General features: G+C 45.2%; 1 protein-coding gene across 1 annotated transcript in view; it reads right to left on the bottom strand.

Moving 5' to 3' along the window:
* Window positions 1–21,595, bottom strand: part of LOC144791012 (putative cation-transporting ATPase 13A4) — a 315,251-nt gene that overhangs the window by 101,030 nt on the left and 192,626 nt on the right. The window contains exons 12-13 of the mRNA XM_078665643.1: window positions 5,909–6,097; window positions 3,654–3,715 (exon numbers count right to left, since the gene is read on the bottom strand). Of these exons, the coding sequence (XP_078521769.1) occupies window positions 3,654–3,715; window positions 5,909–6,097 (251 nt within the window). The remainder of the gene's footprint in view (window positions 1–3,653; window positions 3,716–5,908; window positions 6,098–21,595) is intronic.

Here is a 21,595-nt window from a genome sequence, read left to right as displayed (position 1 = left end):
CGTCTATGAAGACAAGGGTTCACTAACACCCAAAAATACAACACGTCACTTCTGTGACGCAGACGCGTTGTAAAGAATGCGCTACTATGCGACAGATTTACAATGTGATGCATCTAGTGAGATTCGTCACATTGTAAAGCCCTGGGCTACATTATACCTACATCACATATAATGTATACAGGGTGGGAGTTCGATTGCAAGGAAACACATTAAAAGTGACGCAGTGAAATCTACAAGATTTCACGAAGTCACTTTTACGTGCTCGCTGCGTCGAAACCTTACGCCTGTTTGAAGCAGGCGTAAGGAGTGATGCAGCATATGAGGTGTAGGACACCCCTGAGCATTGCTAGAGTTGCGTCATGCTTGAGACACGACTCCAGCAATGCGCTGCCTTTACAACAAAAGATGCAACACGCATCTGACTATCCTTGCACCAGGGTGTGTCGCATTGTAAATGTGACGTATCCGTGGTGGCGCAAGGGTATTCCTAAGTGTCGCATCTTTACTGGTGCATCCCTGCTAATATGCAGGGATGTGCCAGTCCTTGTATATATGCCCCGTAACTGTTTTGTAACATATACTAAAATGTAAATACCTGTAAATGTATTTATAAAATATATTAGCAGTTAGGAAAGCACAAATAAAGCACATTTTTTGTAATTCTGAAGACTGATGGAACCAAAGATTTTATTATGACCAAAACAAATCAAAGTACTATACTAAAGGATGCACAAATAATAAATATCACAGAAACACAATTTTCACACATGATATTTTGTGCACTGTAGAGCTTTAGCGGTAAAGCTGCACGTCTGTGCACATTTTACACAATCCCAATGACTTCAGTGTCATTGATGGCTGCACCCTCACTCTGAACACTGTTACAGCACCATCAGTGTTATTCTGTATGTGTGTGTGTGTGTGTGTGTGTCAGTTTGTGTGTGTGTGTCAGTTTGTGTGTGTGTTAGCGCTGGCTTGTGTATCCATGTGTGAGAGTGTGCATGATAATCTATGTGTGTTTGGGGAACATCCTTTATAACGCGGATTTTACTCCGCAAGGCTTTCACAACGCGTCCGTTACAACGCAATTCGTAACCACGACTTGCGCTGGAGGGCGCTAGAGGATTAAGAATAGTATATTTACTATTCCAACACCTTGCCTAGTGTCCACGGGGACTGGTGTTAGAATAGTAAATTATACTATTCTCAATCCGCGCCCCCAACGCAAATGTAATGGACGCGTTGTGAAAGCACGCGTTGTAATAGAACGCGTTGTAATGTCATACATCCTGTGTGTTTCTGTGTGTGTATGTGTTAGCATGAGTTATTTGTGTGAGGTTTTTGTACTAACGTGTGCGTGTGCATGTGTGTGTGTGTGTATGTGTGCATGTCTCTGTGTGTGGGTGTGTGTGTGCGTGCATGCGTGTGTGTGTGCATGTATACGTGTGTGTGTGTGTGTGTGTGTGGGTGTGTGCATGTGTGTGTGTGTGTATGTGTGCATGTGTGTGTGTGGGTGTGTGTGCGTGTGTGTGTGCGTGTGTGTGTGTGTGTGTGTGTGTGTGTGTGTGTGTGTGGGTGTGTGTGTGTGCCTGTATGCGTGTGTGTGTGCCTGTATGCGTGTGTGGGTGTGTGTGTGTGTTTGAGACCAAAATGATAGAGGTAGTGGCAAAGACTTTACACAGCCTTTGGCCCCTAGGTAATCACTAGAAATAATTAAAAACAAATGTGACAATAAATATAACAAGCTTTGACAAAGGCAATGTGCCAGGCTTTGTGAGAGCATGCAGAACCAGGTACTCCAGGAACACATACAACATGCACAGACCGACCAGTATTACGCAAACTAGGGGGTACACATGCTTCGCTAGAAAGTATTGCCAGTTAGTAAATGTATTTTGTGGGTATATTTTACAAATAAAGGACCAGCATTAAATTACATTATGCCTTACAGATTATACCTTAAATTAGGCCTGGGCAGCGAACTCTACTCCTTTTGGGAAGTTTGCAGAGTTTTCCACACTCTGCACTCCGCGGATCATGCAGCGTACCGAAAAACTCCGCACTGCATAGCGGAGCGAAGTTTGTACCTTGCTCACGCTCACCAAGGTCAAGTTGGAGAGGGCGAGTGAGGAAAATCCACCTCCCAGCGAGAGTTCTCAACGGGGCGGTCAGATATCTCAATGCAGGCAGTCGCGGATGGTCCTGGCTGAGTTTGTGAAGTATTATCAAACTCTCTATACTCCTGAAGCTCCGTCCTCACCTCCTCAAATTAATGCTTACTTGAAAAAAGTTTAAAACAAACTCCTAATTCTGAGCACAAAGATTTCTCTACCTTAGAAACTGATATGTCTTTCAGAAATTCTTCAAGCACTTAAATCTCTTAAAAAGGCTAGACGTCAGGGACTGATGGGCTCATGGTTGAATTCTTTCTCCATTTCTCTAATCTTTTGCTTTACAAATTATTACACCTTTTTTCAGTTATTTTCTAGCTTGGGTTCTGCAGGTGGTAACTTTAAGGAGACCCCTATATGTCTCATTCTTAAAGAAGGCAAGGACCCGGCCATATGTAAGATCTATAGACCAATGTCTTATAACATTTTCGCTGAACTCTTAGCCTTCGCCTGGGTCCTCTCTTACCTTTGATGATTCTTAAAAAAGGCAAGGACCCGGCCCTATGTAAGATCTATAGACCAATGTCTTATAACATTTTCGCTGAACTCTTAGCCTTACCCCTGGATCCCCTCTCACCTTTGATGATTTTTGAAGAAGGCAAGGACCCGACCCTATGTGAGATCCATAGATCAATGTCTTATAACATTTTCGCTGAACTCTTAGCCTTACGCCTGGATCCCCTCTTACCCTTGATGATTGGTAGGGAACAATCAGGCTTTGTCAAAGGTAGGCGTGCCTCGGATAATTCTAGACCCCTATTTAAAGTTCTCAACAAAACCGCCTTTTTATCATATCCCCCTGCGGCCATTTCTATTGATGCGGAAAAAGCATTTGATCACATAGACTGGTCCTTTTTACATAAATCGCTTTCTTGGCACAGTCTGAGCCCCAACTTCATTTTTAGATGCTGTTGCTCGTAGTTATCCTAATTGTACTTCCGCGGAAAATGATATGCCTCCATAAATTGTTCACTGCTCTGCAATTTGTTACTCAATATTCATTTGCTTTTTTTCTTGTTTCATATATTGTACTCTATTTTACAGTGTATAGTTCATAATGCTGTTAGGAACTGATCTTCTTTTCATCCCCTTCACTTCTTTATTCCCCAATATTTTCATAAATTGTTAAACACCGTCCCTTCTTCTTTACAAATGTAGATGCTTAGTCTTTTTTGTGCATAACAATTGTTGTTGTTAACTTTTATTCTGCTATTGTTATTTTCAATCAAGCTGCATTACCTTAAAACAAAAAAAGAAATAGTATACTGCTGTGACCTCATCGCATCTATGCGCTGGGGTCATTCTGGAATTGTTGTACTCAGATTTCATCTGTAACTGGGCCAAAAGAATATTAATGAGCCAGACTCAGCTCTCTGTTGTTGAGCCATTAGTTGCCTCATAACTTTATCCAAACAACCACATGGAATTCCAAGGAAAACAACGACACCCCACAGAATTATGTCTTTTTTAAAGCACACTTACCAGTTCCTCCAGGTTGCCACAATGCCCCATAAATCCATCCCATCTTCTGTTAAGGTCCCAGTCTAAGAGTAAAGAAGATATGTGAGAATTTGATTTTGTAAAAGCTGGACACAATCACATTGTTGTCTCTGTTCAGCTTGGAAGGGCCCTCACATACTTGAGAGAAAACTGGACACACATTAACAGATGCTTTTAGGGTGTGTTGTTGGAAGTGCAGGTCTTTGTTTTGATCCTGTGTGAGAAGTGTTTCCATGTCAAGTGTGAGGACCACTGATGCGCGGCTGTTATATTATTGGATGGAGCACCTAGCAGTGAGATGAATGAAGACGTATGAGAGAGAGGTGCCCAGTTTATGGTTTTCAATACGCTGGCAGCTTCCAGCAGCTCTGCAGGTGCCTTTATGGCAATGCTTATGATCATCACCCACTTAGCAGGTTACTACAATGGGCTGTCCATTCTGAGATATTTAATTTATAGTTTGTGGTCCTCAGAAGGCACCGGCCGGAGAAGGACGCAGTGGAGGGATCGGTTGGGGTGGATTTTGTTAATATCATCCCAAATCTGATTGTCATTGTGAGCGGCCAAGAAGTGGCCGTAAAATGTAGTTGGTCGGGACCAGCAATCAGAGTCCTCTGTAGGCCATTGGTATGATTCAGATCTCTTCAGTTATTTCAAACTGGTTCAGCTGGTGCTGGGTGGTTTACTGCTGTGGACTGGGTAATGGATGTGACCCTTAGCAGTGTTGTCCTATGTGAGCTTGAGGGTGTTAAGCAGTAAAAGGGAATTATTATGCACCCTGTATAAACTACAATTGACTGCCCGACAGCTGAGGTTTTTGGTATTAGTGTGTTCCAAAAGGGTTATATATTGTATTGCAATTTCGTGTATACAGAGGTTACTACCCTTGATGAGACATTGAAGCACGTTACTCCTCCGCAGCCTATGGTTAGCACTTTCAGTGATTATTGTTGGCTTTTGGAACTAGTCTTGTGCTCTCAAGGAAACCTTTTCATGCATTTACTGCAGTTTCTATGTGGTGGATTACATTTCTGTGAATTTTGATGAGGGTGGATTTAAATTCTTGCAGAAGTATGACTTTTAAAGGAGAGGTTGTAATCTTTGAATTGAGGAGTGAGGACATTCCTGAAATACAGAAATAGGGAAAACAGCCAACATGCAGGGGAGTTAGTATGAACAGAGAATGGAGGCTGCAGAGAATAGAAAGGAAGGATTCATTTGAAGAGAAGGGAAGGCAACAATTTGAGGTGAATGTTCATAGGAATACAGAGGAGGCTCTTTGAGATTGCATTCAACGTGCTGAGGATGAAAACGGTGGAAGGAAACTCCATTGTTTGCACGTAAGATGCTGCTATATTAGGTACTTAGGTACTTTTGATGAGCACTACAATCAGGTGCCGACTCTATCCTCTGAAAGGCTAGCACATAGACCATGGTTTAAGAAGAACAGCGGATCAGCACATGGGCGGAAAGATTAAAGCAATGGTTCGATGATCATACAGTTCAATATCGAGAGGTCCAGGTTGTGCTTAGAGTCAGCAGTAATCGGATAAAGGAAATTCTGCAAATGTGGAACTGAGGTCTTCTTATGTTCGTCCTTCAGGTTTGGCTCAGAGTACCAAGTACAAAAGCAATGTGGGATCCATGTTCCATGCCCCTGGAGTTGGCATGACACAGGATGGGGTGCGGATAGCTTTCCCAGGCAGTGTTAGTGGAGCTCCTGTACTTCAGTGGTGGAAGCCCAGATGTTGGATTGAGGATGGAGACACAGCTTCTTCTAGCAGCTCCACAAGCCTTGTTAGCAACGGTTTGATGATCAGTCCTTCTTGAGCACTGCCACTTGGTGGTTGCAGGGGTGTAGAATGGGACTGTAGTTTCTGTTGTACAAGGGGAGGAAGTTTCTAGGCCTGGCCTGTCCTCCACATTTCTGCTTCAGAAAGGTTAACAACAGCCTGGTGCAGAGCCTCGCACTTCAGTGTTCCCATACTGAGGCTACTCTGGCTTCTGAGACCAGACCCGCTTCGAACCCGTGGATTGTGGCTTTCTGTGGTGACCAGAGGTCCTGGGTGCAGGTCTCCATATAAAACAGCATCCCTCTGCTGCTGATTGGGGCCTCTGGGAGATATCTGATGCAAGCAGGAGATGAAAGCCAGAAGGAGGAGGTCTAGCGGAAAAGATCAGAGGAGTCAAAAGAAGAAGAAGAAGTTTTGCCTCCTTTGGAGACGTGAGGCGAGTACCTTATCGAAGCAGATGAGGTTGACTTGTCCACTGATGTTGATGCGCTGGGGGCTGATGCAGAAGATGCCCTTCTGCTTGAGCCTCCTCTGGGCGGTGATGGTTCCGGCCGCCAGAGCCGCGGGGATGGCGGGAGAAAACGCTGAGGTGAGGACCAGGAAGGCATCTATTATAACTCTGTGCATCGAAGCCTAAACAATTATAGCACGACAAAAAGCATATTATTTACAATTACTTTTGCTCATGTACATGATACCAATTTCATGTGAATTTAATATTTATAATCATCTAAAAATACCATAATTTATTGGTCCAGTATATATTTTCTGTAAATTGTCTATTTATTTTTATGCAGGTTAAATGTTAGTGCTGAGCTCCCGTAAAACAGTGAGGGTTACAAGGTGTATGGGTCACATGTTCTTCATATCCCCTGTGTTATATTAGGATTACAATTTATGAACTGCATGAAACAAAAGGATCTCTGTGTTAAAAGCAGTAAGCCACTTACCTAGCTACAAGAAATAAAAATCTACCCTTTGCAGGAGTGGAAGCAGTCCAGCAGAGAGCAGCAGAGAGCAGCAAACAAGGGAGATCGAGACTGAACCCAGGAGTCGCGAACCGCGAACCAGAGCAGAAGAAAGGTGGCGGCGGCTTCGGTAGCTTCGGGGGTTTGCGGGGGTCCTGTGGGGGCTCTGTGCAGGCTCTGTGACAGCAGTGGCAGTGGCAGCGGCAGCAGAGAGAAGGTCAGTGGGAACGGGACCGGGACTGTGAGCCCTGCGTGAGCCCTGTGCTGACCTACCAGCGGGACCACACAGCGGGGACGCGAGCCGACTGCGAGCTGATTGAAGGAGGGGAGAAGCAGCGGTTCTGGCAACTAGACTGAGCTGCCCCGAAAAGCTCCACGAGTTTAGCGGGCACGGCACTGTGTTGCACCGCTGTCGTATTTGGCAGCACCTGAGTTAGCGTTTAGCTCAGCTACACGATCTTTTCTATTAACTTGACCAAAACGTACGGGAGCCATTTTGAATCCTTTGGCTTCCATTTTGTATGAGCACGCTGCCTCGTGGTCAGCATGCCCTTCTGTCCTTTCTCGATGCCAATGATCTTTTGCTTTGCCCAGCAACAGGCTATTTTTAGTACTGGTCAAGCGCACATGCGCATTGTACACCGACTGGTCATCTCTCAGGAATGTCCTCCCAAACTAACCAGTGCCACTAAACTCCTCCCACATGTTGGCTGTGTTCCAAAAATGACCTTATATGTACCTAAAACTGTGTAAAAGTGTAACGCCTACCTTTTTATTGCTATTAACTGTATAAAAGAGGTCGCGCACCGATGTTCGGTGTGCTACTTCTTGCATTGCCGAAGGGTGCTGTAGGAATGTACCACCACCCCATGGGGTCTTAATAAACTTGTCTTTTGCATTTTCCAGCGTCCGTGCCAACTTCTATTCTAAGGTGTTCGAGAGTTTAGCAGAGTATGTAGGCCTGATTGAACCCAACACCACAAATTGGCGACCACGAAGGGACTCATCGGCGACTCGGATGCCCGAAGGAGAGGTCGTGACGAAGGATTGGAAACTCGCCATGGAAGCGATCGCTGCCATTGAGTGACCCGAGTCTTGGCACCCACGGTGTTTCTTCCTTTCCTTCTGATCTGACCTTCCAGGTGGCGCCGGTCCTCGACTGAGATTCTGATCTTGGATTGTCGTGTAGTGCTGTTTGGCTGATTCGATTAAAGAACTTGGCAGTTGGACCTTGGACGTTTGAAGATATTTGGTAAGCTTATGATTGGTAAGGTAGTCTACTGACACTTACTGTGGCTTTTTGAATTTGAATTTGAATTTGTTTGAGTTAGCTAACGTTTGGATCTATGAATTTGACTTATATGTGAAGTGCACCTCACATAGGCAGGGTATACACCCGTTACAACGGATCTTTTACTCCGCACTACCATTACAACGCGACCATTACTCCGCATACCATTACAACGCATTGCGCTGGGGGGCGCTCTAGGATAGGGAATAAGTAAAATTTACTATCCAACACCTTCCCTAGGGTCCACGGGGACTGGAGTTAGAATAGTAAATTATACTTACCACTATCCAGCGCCCCAAGGCGCTATGCGTTGTAACGGTATGCGGAGTAAAAGTCGCGTTGTAATGGTCTGCGGAGTAATAGTATGCGTTATAACGTCATTCATCCCATAGGCAGGCATGTAGGGATATTTCTCTGATTTTGTCTTTGTTTGAACGGCACACCGTGTATGAAGCACATTAAGTGCCATTTTATGTAGTATCACGTTTCCGTGATATTTTGACATGCCTGTTCTCAGCACGCTTCGAGGAATGTGCTGCCTTGGAAATGGTACCAGTTATCGATTAAATGAATCACAGCCGGCTCCCCCAGAGGGGACCCCAAATCGAGAGATGTATGTCAAATTTGGCATTCCGCCAATAATGTATAGTTCATTATGGCACAGGTACACCAAAGCCGATCGTGAATTGCAATGGCCACTACATGGGTCATTCGATTTGCGAAAGATTCAAAATGTAGAGCAATGTTTGTTTCAGCGTAGGTCTCGACAGGATATGTTTGATTGTGTGCGTATGTGGGAGAAAGAGGTGCGTGAACGAATGAAGCGTGAGGAAGCCTTGGCGGAGAAGGTGCAGCGAAAGGCTGCGCGTGACAAAGCTTTACAGCTACAGGAGAAGGAGTTGCAGGAACAGAAAGAGAGGGAGGCTCGAGAACGTAATTTACAGGTTACAGGTCAATTCCCTATCCGACGTCCTCTTTATCCTGTCCTTACTAATGAAACAGATGATTTTTCGTTATTAGATCGTTGCCCGCCTCCGTATGTTGCACCTACGGCCCCGGACGAGGAATTGGATGAGGACGATCAGAGTACACAGCGTACTAGGTTATCTTCGGATAGAACTGCGGAATTGCGTTCGCTTGCATGAAAACTTAATATTAATACTGTAACTGTTTCTGAGATTAGTGGCTTTATGGAAAAATGGTCTGATAAGGTGCGATTGTATTTTTTAGATCATTTTGGTGATGAGGTCGTTGAACGATTTAGAAAGTATTCTTCTGAGTTGGAACCTAAGGATATATCAAAGGGTTGTGATAACTTTCGTAAAGGTCTCTTTGTTCTTTCAGATGCGGATGAGTTTTTCAAGCGCTTGGTTCAGCTACGGAATGAGGCGTCGCGGCTACGGGAGTCGGAAAAGACATCGGGTTTGCCTGCGTCTGGATCGACGGGGATATCCAAAGAATGCTCTATCTTTGGAACAGATAAGAACACTGCGATTAATGTTAGACCTATGCGGGAAGCTGCGCCTTTGTATGTCCCTCATAAAGGGGATGGCACAGATGACAATAAAACGTCCAAAGATGCGAAGGGTTATTTTATATATAATTGGGTTTATACGCCTTGGAATAGAGCAGATGTTATGGCGCTTAAGAATGCTTTGCCTGATCCCCGTAAAAACCCTGCGGCTTTTTATGAAAGTGTCGAAAGTGCTATTTCTTCGTGTATTATGACACTAGTTGATATTGATCTGTTCTTTGGGCTGATATTGCCCCCCGATATGTGGAGAGCGATTCGTAAGTTTGATGATCACACGATTCTTGGGGCAAGTTGGAAGGATATAACTCAAGCTGATTTAGACAGGGAACCAGCATGACAGCCTTGCCAATTAATATTAGACCTCCCAGGGGCTATATTGAATAAATTAAAAACGCTTGTTCCTTCTAAGAAAATTGATTGGACAATGTTGGCTTCTTGTAAACAGAAGGCGGACGAATCGGTCTCTGATTTCTTTTCTCGCTTTGAGGAAGCGTTTCATGATTACGGTGGTCAATCATTAACAGAAGATACAGGCAGGCATTTGTTTGTTGATAAGTATGTGGCTAATCTCCTACCGGAGATTGCAAAACGATTAAAGGCGAGTGAAAGTTCATGGACTACAGCAACCCCTGCTTCTTTATTAACTATGGCTCAATACTATGAACGACAGGAATTGGAGGCAAAAGAAAGTAGTGATAAGAAAGCGAAGGATTTGAAGACGAAGGTGATGTTGGCTCAGGTCCAGGCTACAAGGGGGAACGATAGGGGTAGACGAGGATCATATAATGCGCCTCCTCCCCGTTCCGACATATCTGAGGATCAATGTGCATACTGTAAACAGTTTGGACATTGGGTTTCAGATTGTCCGGTGCTGCGAGAACAGCGTAATCAGCGTGGTCGAGGAAGTGGAAGGTCTAGGAATAATTATGGAGGATCGAGGGGTGGAGCGAACGATCGTGGAAGGAATGAAGCAAGGGGTCGTGGACAGACAGACTATAATACGTTCGATCGACGAAATCAATACCAGATAAATGAGGGTGACTCTCCTGAGTCACACGACGAGCGTCATGCATAGGATTGCGTAGGATGGGGTGTGGAATCGGTTGAGGTACCAGTTGATCAAAGGGGTCCATATATAGAAGCACATGTTTTGGGTTCTACTGATCAGTTTCTGGTAGATACAGGAGCTACTCGTAGCGCTTTGTCCAAACACTTGGTTCCAAGGGCTCCCCTGTCTGGCGAGGTAATTACAGCTATAGGGTTCGATGGAACACCTACTTTTAGCCCACTGTCTCAACCTGTTACATCTTATGTTGATAAATTTGCTGCCCCATGTCCATTTTTGCTGTCCCCAAATACACCAGATAACATTATGGGACTTGACATGTTAAAGCATTTTCGAGCTACTATCCGCTGTGCTCCGGAAGGAGTGCGGGTTGTGTTAAATGAGAATTATCCAGAAATTGAGCGATTGTGCCTTCTCCATGCATCTGAAGTGTTAGCCTCCCTACCAAAAACGTTGTGGGCCACTTCTGATACTGATGTAGGGCAGATGATTATTCCTCCAGTGCGTATTACTGTAAAGGAGGGCGTATCTCTGCCACGTGTCCCACAATACAAAATATCTAGGGAAGGCGAAATTGCATTGACACACATTGTGAATGATTTGATTACGGCAGGGGTGGTTGAGGAAGTTTCCTATAATGTTTGTAACAGCCCAATTCTTCCGATCCTTAAGAGAGATACAGATACTAAGGTTTACCGTTTTATCATTGATTTGAGGGAAATCAATAAGATAGTAGTGCCCCAGTACCCGGTGGTGTCTGATATCACCACCTTACTTACACTGGTTCCACCTACGGCAACTACCTTTACGGTCATCGACCTAAAGAATGCCTTTTTCTCGATTCCTGTACATCCTGACAGCCGATATCTCTTTGGCTTTACATTAAATAACAAATCGTTTAGATTCTGTCGAGTTCCTCAAGGCTATACAGAAAGTCCCAGCATTTATAGTCAGGCTTTAAAAAGACAGCTTGATTCTTTTGAATTGCAGTCTGGGGTGGCTCTTATTCAGTATGTGGACGACATTTTACTTGCAGCAGACACACAAGAACAATGTGAGGAGAGTACCTTTTCTTTGCTTTCCTTTCTTGCTAAAAACAATCATAAGGTTTTGAAGAGAAAGTTACAATATTGTAGACCCAAGGTGACCTACCTCGGTCATCTTTTGTCTAGGGAGGGCCGTGCATTGACACCAGATCGAATTCAAGCAGTTTTAGACACACCGGTCCCCCGTACTCAGAAAGATGTTTGTGCTTTCATAGGTCTGACGTCCTTTTGTAGGCAATGGATATTAGGATTTTCACACATTGTTAAGCCTTTGTTAGCATTGTTATCCAAAACTACACCGATTCCCATTGAGTGGACAGATGAATGCCAGAATGCTTTTGAGCAATTGAGACAAGCTCTTTGTTCTGCACCTGTGTTAGGTACACCAGATTATACGAAGATCTTTACATTGTACGTACACGAGAAAGATGGGTGCTCATTGTCAGTCTTAGTGCAGACACACGGAGACAAACAGAGACCTTGTGCGTATTTCTCGGCGGTACTCGACCCTGTGGCTCGAGGATTGCCTGGATGTTTTCGAGCAGTTGCAGCAACGGCAGTAGCTATACGGCAAAGTGAGGGTATAGTTTTGTCACACAAATTGTTGGTGTTAGTTCCCCATGCGGTAGATGCTTTGTTGAACCAAACGAAAACGCAGCATCTAACCAGCGCCCGCCTAACAGGATATGAGCTAACCCTGTTGGCGCCGCATATCACACTAAAGAGATGTGCTACACTGAACCCCGCTACTTTATTGCCGTATCCTGTTGCTGAAACTCAGAAGGAAGAACAACATGACTGTGTTTTTCTGACTGAGGAACAGACAAAGGGTCGTATCGATTTACAGGATACGCCACTTCCAGATGTAGATGGGGAACTGTGGGTTGATGGATCGTGTGTGAAGCTGCCAGATGGTACGACTTCCGCAGCCTATGCGATCACGACACTCAAGACAGTGGTAGAAGCAGCACGAATACCGCAGAAATCGGCCCAAGCAGCTGAATTAATAGCCTTAACGAAAGCATGTGAGTTAAGTGCAGGATTATGTGTGAACATCTACACTGATAGTCGTTACGCTTTTTGAGTAGTGCTTGATTTTGGCCTACTCTGGAAGGAACGAGGATTTTTGACTTCACATGGAGTGCATATCATGCATGGAGAATTGGTACGCGATCTCCTTAATGCACTATTATGTCCAAAGAAGGTAGCGATAATCAAATGCAGTGCACACAAAAAGGTGACAGACAAAATAGGAGCAGGAAACGCTTTTTCAGATCGCATAGCGAGAGAGACTGCCATGTTACGAAATGACTCTCCCATGTATGTGGTGAAATCACAGGCAGAGCGATGGCATGATGCTAGAGAAGAAGTATTAGACATACAGAAATCAGCATCTGAAGCAGAACTTGTGATATGGGCAACTGAAGGAGTGTTGGATGATGAGGGTTGCTGGCGTAGCAAAGACATGGAGAGATGGAAATTACCTGCTGCCTATTTACAAGCAATGGTTCAAATGACACATGGGCTGGCGCATGTTGGAGCTCTTGCAATTACTAAATTGCTTACACTGGTTTGGGAACATCCTGAGATTGCTAGCACAGCTAAGAGAGTAGTTCACACCTGTCTGATTTGTTTACAGCATAATCCTGGAAAAGGGACTCATACTCCCAAAGGAGGGTTTGTTCCACCTACTGCACCATTCGAAGTACTGCAAATGGATTACATCCAGCTGGAGCGCTGTAATAACCTCAAGTATGTCTTAGTGGTGGTGTGTGCCTTCAGCAAATGGATTGAGGCTTACCCCACGAAAGATAATACAGCATTGACAACAGCTAAGGTGTTACTCAAAGAGTACTTCCCGCGTTATGGTGTTTGTAAATTTTTGTGGAATGATAATGGTCCTCACTTCATTGGGAAGGTAGTGGAGTACGTCCTGAAAGGATTAGGAATAAAACAAAGGTTCCACGCTGTGTTTCATCCACAATCAGCAGGTTTGGTAGAAAGGTACAATGCAACTTTGAAGCTGAAGCTAGCAAAGATCGTGGCATCCACATCTTTGAAATGGCCGGATGCTTTGCCTTTGGCATTGCTGTCTATTAGATCAGTGCCACATTCCCGAACTGGCCTCACACCCTATGAAGTGGTGTTTGGAAGGCCTATGAATATCTGGGGAGTTCCTAAACCTCCATTAATACATGATGTGCCTTGTATAATGATGAACCACTATTTGGCACGATTAACAAATTATTTACTTTCTATTCATCAACAGGTTCGAGAAGCGCTCCCCGACCACTCCAGTGGAGAGGCTCATGATCTCCGCCCTGGAGATTATGTCATGATAAAGGCGTTTGAGAGAACCAGCAGTTTGGAGCCGAGATGGAGAGGCCCTGAACAAGTGCTGCTTGCAACCCGGACCGCTGTAAGAGTGACGAATAAGAAGCGGTGGATTCATTCTACCCATTGTCGTCGTGTTTCGCCAGGTCTGGTAAATCCTGAAGTACTGTCTGATTTCCGAGACATTTTGGATGCAGAGAAGAGCCCAGCTGTTACGTCTGATGAATTGGAGGGAGCCTTCCCGGACAACACTGTTTCTGATGGAGTGAAGTACAATCTACATTCGAGGAAATAATTTTTTGGGTTCAGGACTGGTTAGTAACCGTTCTGAGGTTTGTGAAACGGAAGCCGGGAATATCAAGGGGGGGGGATCAGTTCTGTCCAGTGTAGCAACACCCGTCTTGAATCTCGGAGAAAAAACCAACGGCAGCCTCAGTCTAGAACTACCTTTTTATTTTTTAGTTTGCTTCTGAAGAACTTTATTTCGTGAACTATGGCACCTCCTCCGACACGAAATGGGAGAATTCTTGGTGCTGTGCTGTTTGTTTTGACTATAGTGGTAATAGCAGTAATAGCTTGGACTATAGAACAATTGTTTCCTGCACGAGAACATTTACTGCCTACTACTCCAAGCCCATCTGAGCATTTTCATTTTACTTTGCCTTTTCATGAAGAAAGACATAGACAGACTTATTTGAATAACAGTTTCATTCAGATTTTGCACCACACTCACAACATGACCAATACATCGAACTGTTGGGTATGTGGAATGTTGCCTGGACATCAAAAGAGAGGAGGAACTCCACTTATTCCTCTCCCGTTTTCTCATAATGGTTCCTGCAATGCTTGGTACACTCTTCTTTTTACCTTACGATGGCCAACGAAAGGTGGACTACTCTTTCGATTGAACCGAGTTTGCTACAATGACAAAGATGGCTATCCACAAGCTGAAGGAACTAAATTCGAGTGGGAAGAATACCGTCCGGACAATGTATCTGCACCTCGTATTTTTACAAATCAAAGATTTATAAATATGTCGACTTCACACGTGATAACTGTTATTGATACAAAAGCAGATCTTTGCATTAGAAATAAAGGTACAATCCCTGTAGGCCGAAGTGAATGTAATATTACACTTACCTTTGATACCCCAAATGGCATTACATTTGTAGCTTCACGTAATACGTATTTTATTTGTGGAAATAAGGGATACCATCGTCTTCCTATTGGATGGTTAGGAACTTCTTACATATCTTTTGTATTGCCACCTGTGTTTATTGCCCCTCCTATGTACCACAATGATTATGTATTGTATCACGATTTCATACTGAACAGAGTTAAAAGGACATTAGACATTGATGACGTGGATCAGACTGATACCTCTTTACAGCAATATGTAGATTTCAATTTGGGATTATTTTCGTTTGTAGGAGCTGCATTAAACAGTAGAAAGATAAGACGGCTCACACGTGTTGTGGAAGCAGTTGCTAATGAAACTGCCTCTGCTTTAGGAAATATCACTGAAGAATTGCAGATTACTAGATTTGTGACACTTCAGAACCGGATGGTTCTAGATGTCGTATTAGCTGACCGTGGGGGTGCATGCCGCATTATCGGTAGTAGTTGTTGCGTGTACGTGCCAGATAATTCACCTTCTGTGTATGATGCTGTTTCTAAACTACATAGGATAGCTGCTGAGATTCACCCAGGGAATGGAACGTGGACATTCTCTAGTTGGTTCTGGACTCTACTTAGTACATGGGGTTGGAAGTTATTAACTATTCTATGTATCATTATCGGAATACTCTTCTTTCTCTGTTTATGTATTCAATGTGGCCCTACCTTATGTTCCGTATGTATCACAGCTTGTATCCCGTCCAAACGAGCTTTTATCAAGCAAGAGAAACTAATTAATGATGAAATGATGAAGATGATGGCTATCAATATCGATGATGAGATTTCTGATTATTCCCGTTATGAGGTAGCTTTTGCTAAACGCTAAAAGGGCCGTCTGTCGTATTTGGCAGCACCTGAGTTAGCGTTTAGCTCAGCTACACAATCTTTTCTATTAACTTGACCAAAACGTACGGGGGCCATTTTGAATCCTTTGGCTTCCATTTTGTATGAGCACGCTGCCTCGTGGTCAGCATGCCCTTCTGTCCTTTCTCGATGCCAATGATCTTTTGCTTTGCCCAGCAACAGGCTATTTTTAGTACTGGTCAAGCGCACATGCGCATTGTACACCGACTGGTCATCTCTCAGGAATGTCCTCCCAAACTGACCAGTGCCACTAAACTCCTCCCACATGTTGGCTGTGTTCCAAAAACGACCTTATATGTACCTAAAACTGTGTAAAAGTGTAACGCCTACCTTTTTATTGCTATTAAACTGTATAAAAGAGGTCGCGCACCGATGTTCGGTGTGCTACTTCTTGCATTGCCGAAGGGTGCTGTAGGAATGTACCACCACCCCATGGGGTCTTAATAAACTTGTCTTTTGCATTTTCCAGCGTCCGTGCCAACTTCTATTCTAAGGTGTTCGAGAGTTTAGCAGAGTATGTAGGCCTGATTGAACCCAACACCACACTGCAGGACGGCCAGGTGGCGGCTTCGCAAGCGTGAGCGGTGTGCCAGGAGTCCTGCGATGTGCCGTGGGTGAAAGGTGGGTTGCTTAATTGCCCGCTAGCTGCCAGTCCGCAGCACCCAGCTTCTCGCTGCTTCTTGCCAGTGTCCTGCAGCTTCAGTCCCCAGTCCCCCGCGACACGCCGGCAGCTGAAAGGTGAATAGCCAGCGCCGCCACCGGGGGTCTTTGCCGTTTTTCAGCCGGGGAGTGGGGCTCAGCGGAGCCTCCCAGCCTCCCAATCGGCATTAGCCAGGACTCTCCCCTTGGGATTAAGAGTGCAAGCTAGGCCAGGGCTGGGCGAGTGCGGCCGTCATTAGCCGGCGGCCGGTAAGTGTGTGCCCATGGCAGACTCAATTGAGGCGGCCTGACTAGGTCGGGAGTAGATTGTGTTCTTCCGTGTGTGCCGCACTCGCCTGCTCTATAGACCCACCACCTCATGAACACACTCCTCTGCGCGGACAGCGGAGGCTTGGGGAGTTGGTTCAAGGAGCAAGGAGCAAAGAGCAAGACTCGAGGGGGAAAAGTTTGAGGAAAAAAATCCACCAGTCCCTTCTGAATCTGCAGCAGCAGTAAGAGGGGGGCAGTTGAAGAGCTTCGGCCATTTGGGGGTGCATTGGCTTCCAGAGAGCAACTGGCCTGTGCAACGACCCAAAAGAACAACAGCACCGCTAACCCAAAGCACAACTTTACACCCCTCACCTGATTAGACAAGGCAGCTGTCTGCACGTCTGCTAGCTCATCATGAGGTCTGGTTGGGTTCAGGTGACCGGTCGCCCGAAGACTGCAGCTCGGAGGAAAAAAGGGCAAAGCAGTCCCCTCTTTGGACCCCTCTGACCAAAGTAACGATGAATCGGCTTTAATCTCGATAGTAAGCGATCCAAGTGTAGGAGAGTTGCATAGTGCGAAGCTTAAACCGCCACTGGTTCAACCAAAGATTTTTACAAAATACAACTTCATAAAGGATGTAGGGGCCGCCCTGTACTCCAGTATCAACATGGAGAAAGGTCTTCAGACGCCCTTATTACCAGAACAAGTACTTGATCCAGCACCACCGCAAGGGCAGTTAACTGTACAAACCCAACAGAAGCAGCAAACTATTGTACAAGTGCATATTCAAGCTTACAATCACGCCGTGCCAGACAAGTTGAGACCCATTCATTCCATTCAACAACTGCTCTGCTCGTTAACATAACTTCTCCTATAAGGATTGTTTCTACAATCGAAGGGCTATCAACCAAACTCAGCACTGAGAAACCGCAAAACCAATATAAAATTGGGATCCCAACATCCAATTCCAATTCCTCAGCCAGCCCTTAGGAGCATCGCACTGCGCAGCTCATACAACCCATAGGAGACGCAAAACCTACGGGTCCAATCCAAAGTGATCCTGAGGCATCAACAAATGTACCAGAACCCAAGGAGCCGCAGCTACCATTACAATCAACAAAACAGCACTTATTATCAGTAACCAGCACCACACTGGCAACAACTTCATCGATACCAGCAGAAACTCCTGAACTCACTCAGGCCCCGAAGCCCTCAAGTGGAGAAGGCCAGCAATGTGAAATAAATCTACAGGCTAACCAACGAAAGCAGACGGGTTCAGCAGCTTTCAGTCTAGAAAACAAGCTGACTAATCAGGACTCTCCCGGGGCCACCGAAGGGGTGGCCATTAGTTACGAGACCTCGAAGGATCATAATGATGAAAGGACTGTCACACTATGTGGCGACGCTGGTAATGTTAGCTCCACCAGCCAAGTCACTCAGAAGCCTACACCCCCGCCAGCCAGCTCAAATTCTTTAAGGCAGGAGGAAGATAGGACTGCTTTGTCCTATTTATGAACTCAGGAATGGGAGGACATGTTGGCAGCATACTCCCCAGTCCAACATCCGGACCCTCTCCCGTCGAAGCTGAACCACCCGCAGATCCAAGTAGCAGACTCTCAGCCATCGGGGGGATGAGGAAAGGGGGCTCCAAGGGGCAGGGGGACCCAAATTCGCAATACGGAGGCGTCTGGGTCTCCCTCCTAAAAACTATGCAACTGTCAGTGGAGGCGTTACAATATCAATCTGACAAGATGGACATACAGCTCACTTTATTAAACACACTGGCAGTGTTTACATCAGGGATTGATGAAAAACTGGGGGATCTCAACTCTTTAATAAGGGCACAAACATCATCATATCTCCAATGCGGTGCAGTGAATTTGTGGACAAGCTTTCAACCCTCCCGGCAATACTCTCTACCATGCTAAATCAGCTGAAGGAAAAATCACCCGGCATTCCCAGGGCCAACTGCTCCACTAATGACAGCAACGCATTCTCGACAGCAGAAACAAATACCAAGCAACCCAGTAAACTAATTGCAACTGGCACACTGCAAAGTGTAAGCATTTTGAACAGCAGTGGCGACTCTCCAAAGGTAGTAACAGCAACTACGGGAGTGACTACATTGAACGCAAAACAACGCCGCCAGCTGAAAAGAAAAGGTCTCAACCAGAAATCACTGCCACTCAAGCAAGCACAGACTTACCCAATCTTCATCAAACATAGCCCAAACTTAATTACAACTCCCAAAGAGGATGTCAGGCAAGGAAAGACGACCCTCACAGGTTTTCATCCTCACACAGCAGCATCCCTTAATCCAGTTGGCAAGCCAATAGGACCAAAGGAAGACCCTCCTAAGCAAGACGAAATAAACCCAGGTTCAGCAAATGAAAAAACAACTAATACAACTGGTTTTGGCCCTCTGCTTCTTAACACCAGTTGCGAGATATATAGCCACGCCGGTTGGCCTAAGCTATTTGATTTAACGCCCCAAGACGTGAAGCCTCCCCATGTGAGCACCGGGCAGGCAACTGGGCTAAAAACTACCACCTACCCAGTCGGCAATGAAGCAATGGGGGAGAAAAAGACTGGCACATCACAGAGAGCGGCATCCGTATCAGAGGGGAATCACGCAAGGACAACCCCTGACCAGCTGATTCAGCTCCCTTTCCGCAGGCACGATCAGATCCAACTGGGAACAACATCTGCTCCAGTTGGATACAATGAACCGGCAAAGAGAAAGTTCTGTACATCCCAGGCAATGGCACTCCTTCCAGAGGAAACCCAAGAGAGGATAGTCCCCGACCAACTATTAGAGTCCGTTTCCCCTGGGCAAGCTCAGATACCTCCGGGAATCGTAATCTCGACAACACTCACGAGAAATGGCCCCAATGATCTATGTGTAGCTGTGCAACAAAATCAGATAGTGTCTTACCAGCCATCACAGCAAAATACTGCTGCCTACCAACAAGGGACTCAGGAAAGCATAGTTCATCCATCAAATGATCAGATCCCGCATCAGAGCTATTTATTGCTCAAACCAGAGTACATCAAAAAAGGTTGCCATGATCTGCTGAATCGCGGGAATATACTAAAATTACTTCAGGCAATCCCCACCTAGAATGACCTGAAAACTTCAGATTTGCTTGCAATTGAGTTCCTCCCCGCAGACAATCCATCAAATCTGGAAACAACAAGGGCACTATGGAAATCAGCGGCTACAGCGCAAAGAGTACTAAATCATTACACCCCCTTTAAGGATTGGGGCATTTAAATCAGCCCTACCATCTTCCAGCTTATCTGGCACCACTATTAACCATGAGCCCAAGACAAGTTCCACAAAAATGCTCTCGGCCCTCCACCTCGGTTCTAAAAAGGGCTCTCAGTTGCTCAGAGCCTAGAAGGGCTGTTAACCAAGGTAAACAATTTTCGCCTTTAAGGGCGGAACTTTCAAGCAGCCGGAATTCTGGTCTTGCCAACCAATGTGTTAGAACAATAACCCTTGCAACAGTGACCCAATGACATAAAAACTACGTAGCCCAGGATAAAGTCACGCCGAAAGCAGCAACGATACGCCTTTGCTCGTGGAACGTAAATGGCTTGGCAACAAAATCCCAGGACTCAGACTTCCTTCAATATCTTAACAACTTTGATATCATCATGCTATAGGAAACATGGCTCATAGAACCACTGCATATCCACGGTTTTCACTGTTTCGCTCGCCCCGTCTCTAAGGGAAGCAAAATGGGCTACGCTTCAGGTTGGCTGGCGACCTACATCTGAATAACATCCATACCAACAGCGGAAGTAACGGGCCGGAAAAGGATGTAGCACTAGCAGTTAAACTCACTCTCCCATGGGTAGAGGCAAAGTCTGAAGTAATCCTGTTCAATGTTTACATCCATCCGAAACGAACAACAACTGACACAGCAAAACTAATAGAACTAGTAACCTCACACGTAGACTGCTCGGAAGTCTCAAACTTTATTCTATCAGGGGACATGAATCTATTTCTAATGGGTACATCCGAGTCAAAGGAAGTCTGTCTCCAATCACCACATTACAATTTACTTCAGCAAAGCCCCTTTTCGCATGGGAGGCCGAACAAGGTAAATCATCACTTCCTGGAAGATCTTGAACATCTAAACCTGAGGGCCCTTAACGGAAGATCAGCCAACGACACACCCCCAGCTGCAAGCTACCGCACTGAGAAAACAAGCTCACTTATAGACTACACCTTTGTTAGCCTACCAATGTTGCAATATGTACCAGGCTTCAAAATGGGCGACATAGGGGACAGTGATCACCACCCACAGGAGGCTACTCTAGCGGGTACGGGTATGCACAGTATCTTCCCCATTTTACCATTAGGCTCAAGTTACACAACCAACTACAAGAGGATCAAGTTCTCGACAGAATCCATAAAGAAGTTGACAGATACAGTAATCAACCTTATATCGGGTCAATCACCTGGCGAGAACCAGATAAATTCCTGGGAACGCTTTACAAGCAACCTTAGCGCTCTAAAGGCAACAGCTACCAAACCAAGGTCCTCTCATGGACAGTCACAACCGAATAAACTATCTAGGACTCAAAGAATACAATTAAAAGGACTTAAAAAATCAATAAACAACTTGCTAAGATCTTTACGCCATGACCCTCGTAATATTACACTTACCTCTAACGTGCGGGAACAGAGAAACAAATTAAAGAGGTTGAAATGGAATATTAACAACAACAATGAACAGGACCTCTGGGCCAAACTCTTGCATAACATCAAGCATAATGCCAGTGACAGATTCTGGAAAACGGTTAATAAGATAATACACCCGCACCATGGGGGCCTCACCTCCTTCATATTAGAGGAAACATGGGCAAGCTATCTAAAGTCCCACTTTAACAGCCAAAGTTTCATTGACTTAATGCAGGGAAAGATCAAAACA

Source organism: Lissotriton helveticus, chromosome 11, assembly GCF_964261635.1.
Source record: "Lissotriton helveticus chromosome 11, aLisHel1.1, whole genome shotgun sequence".
Lineage (NCBI taxonomy): Eukaryota > Metazoa > Chordata > Amphibia > Caudata > Salamandridae > Lissotriton > Lissotriton helveticus.
Note: the sequence above shows the minus strand (reverse complement) of the source record. Positions and strands in the feature narration are given on the sequence as shown.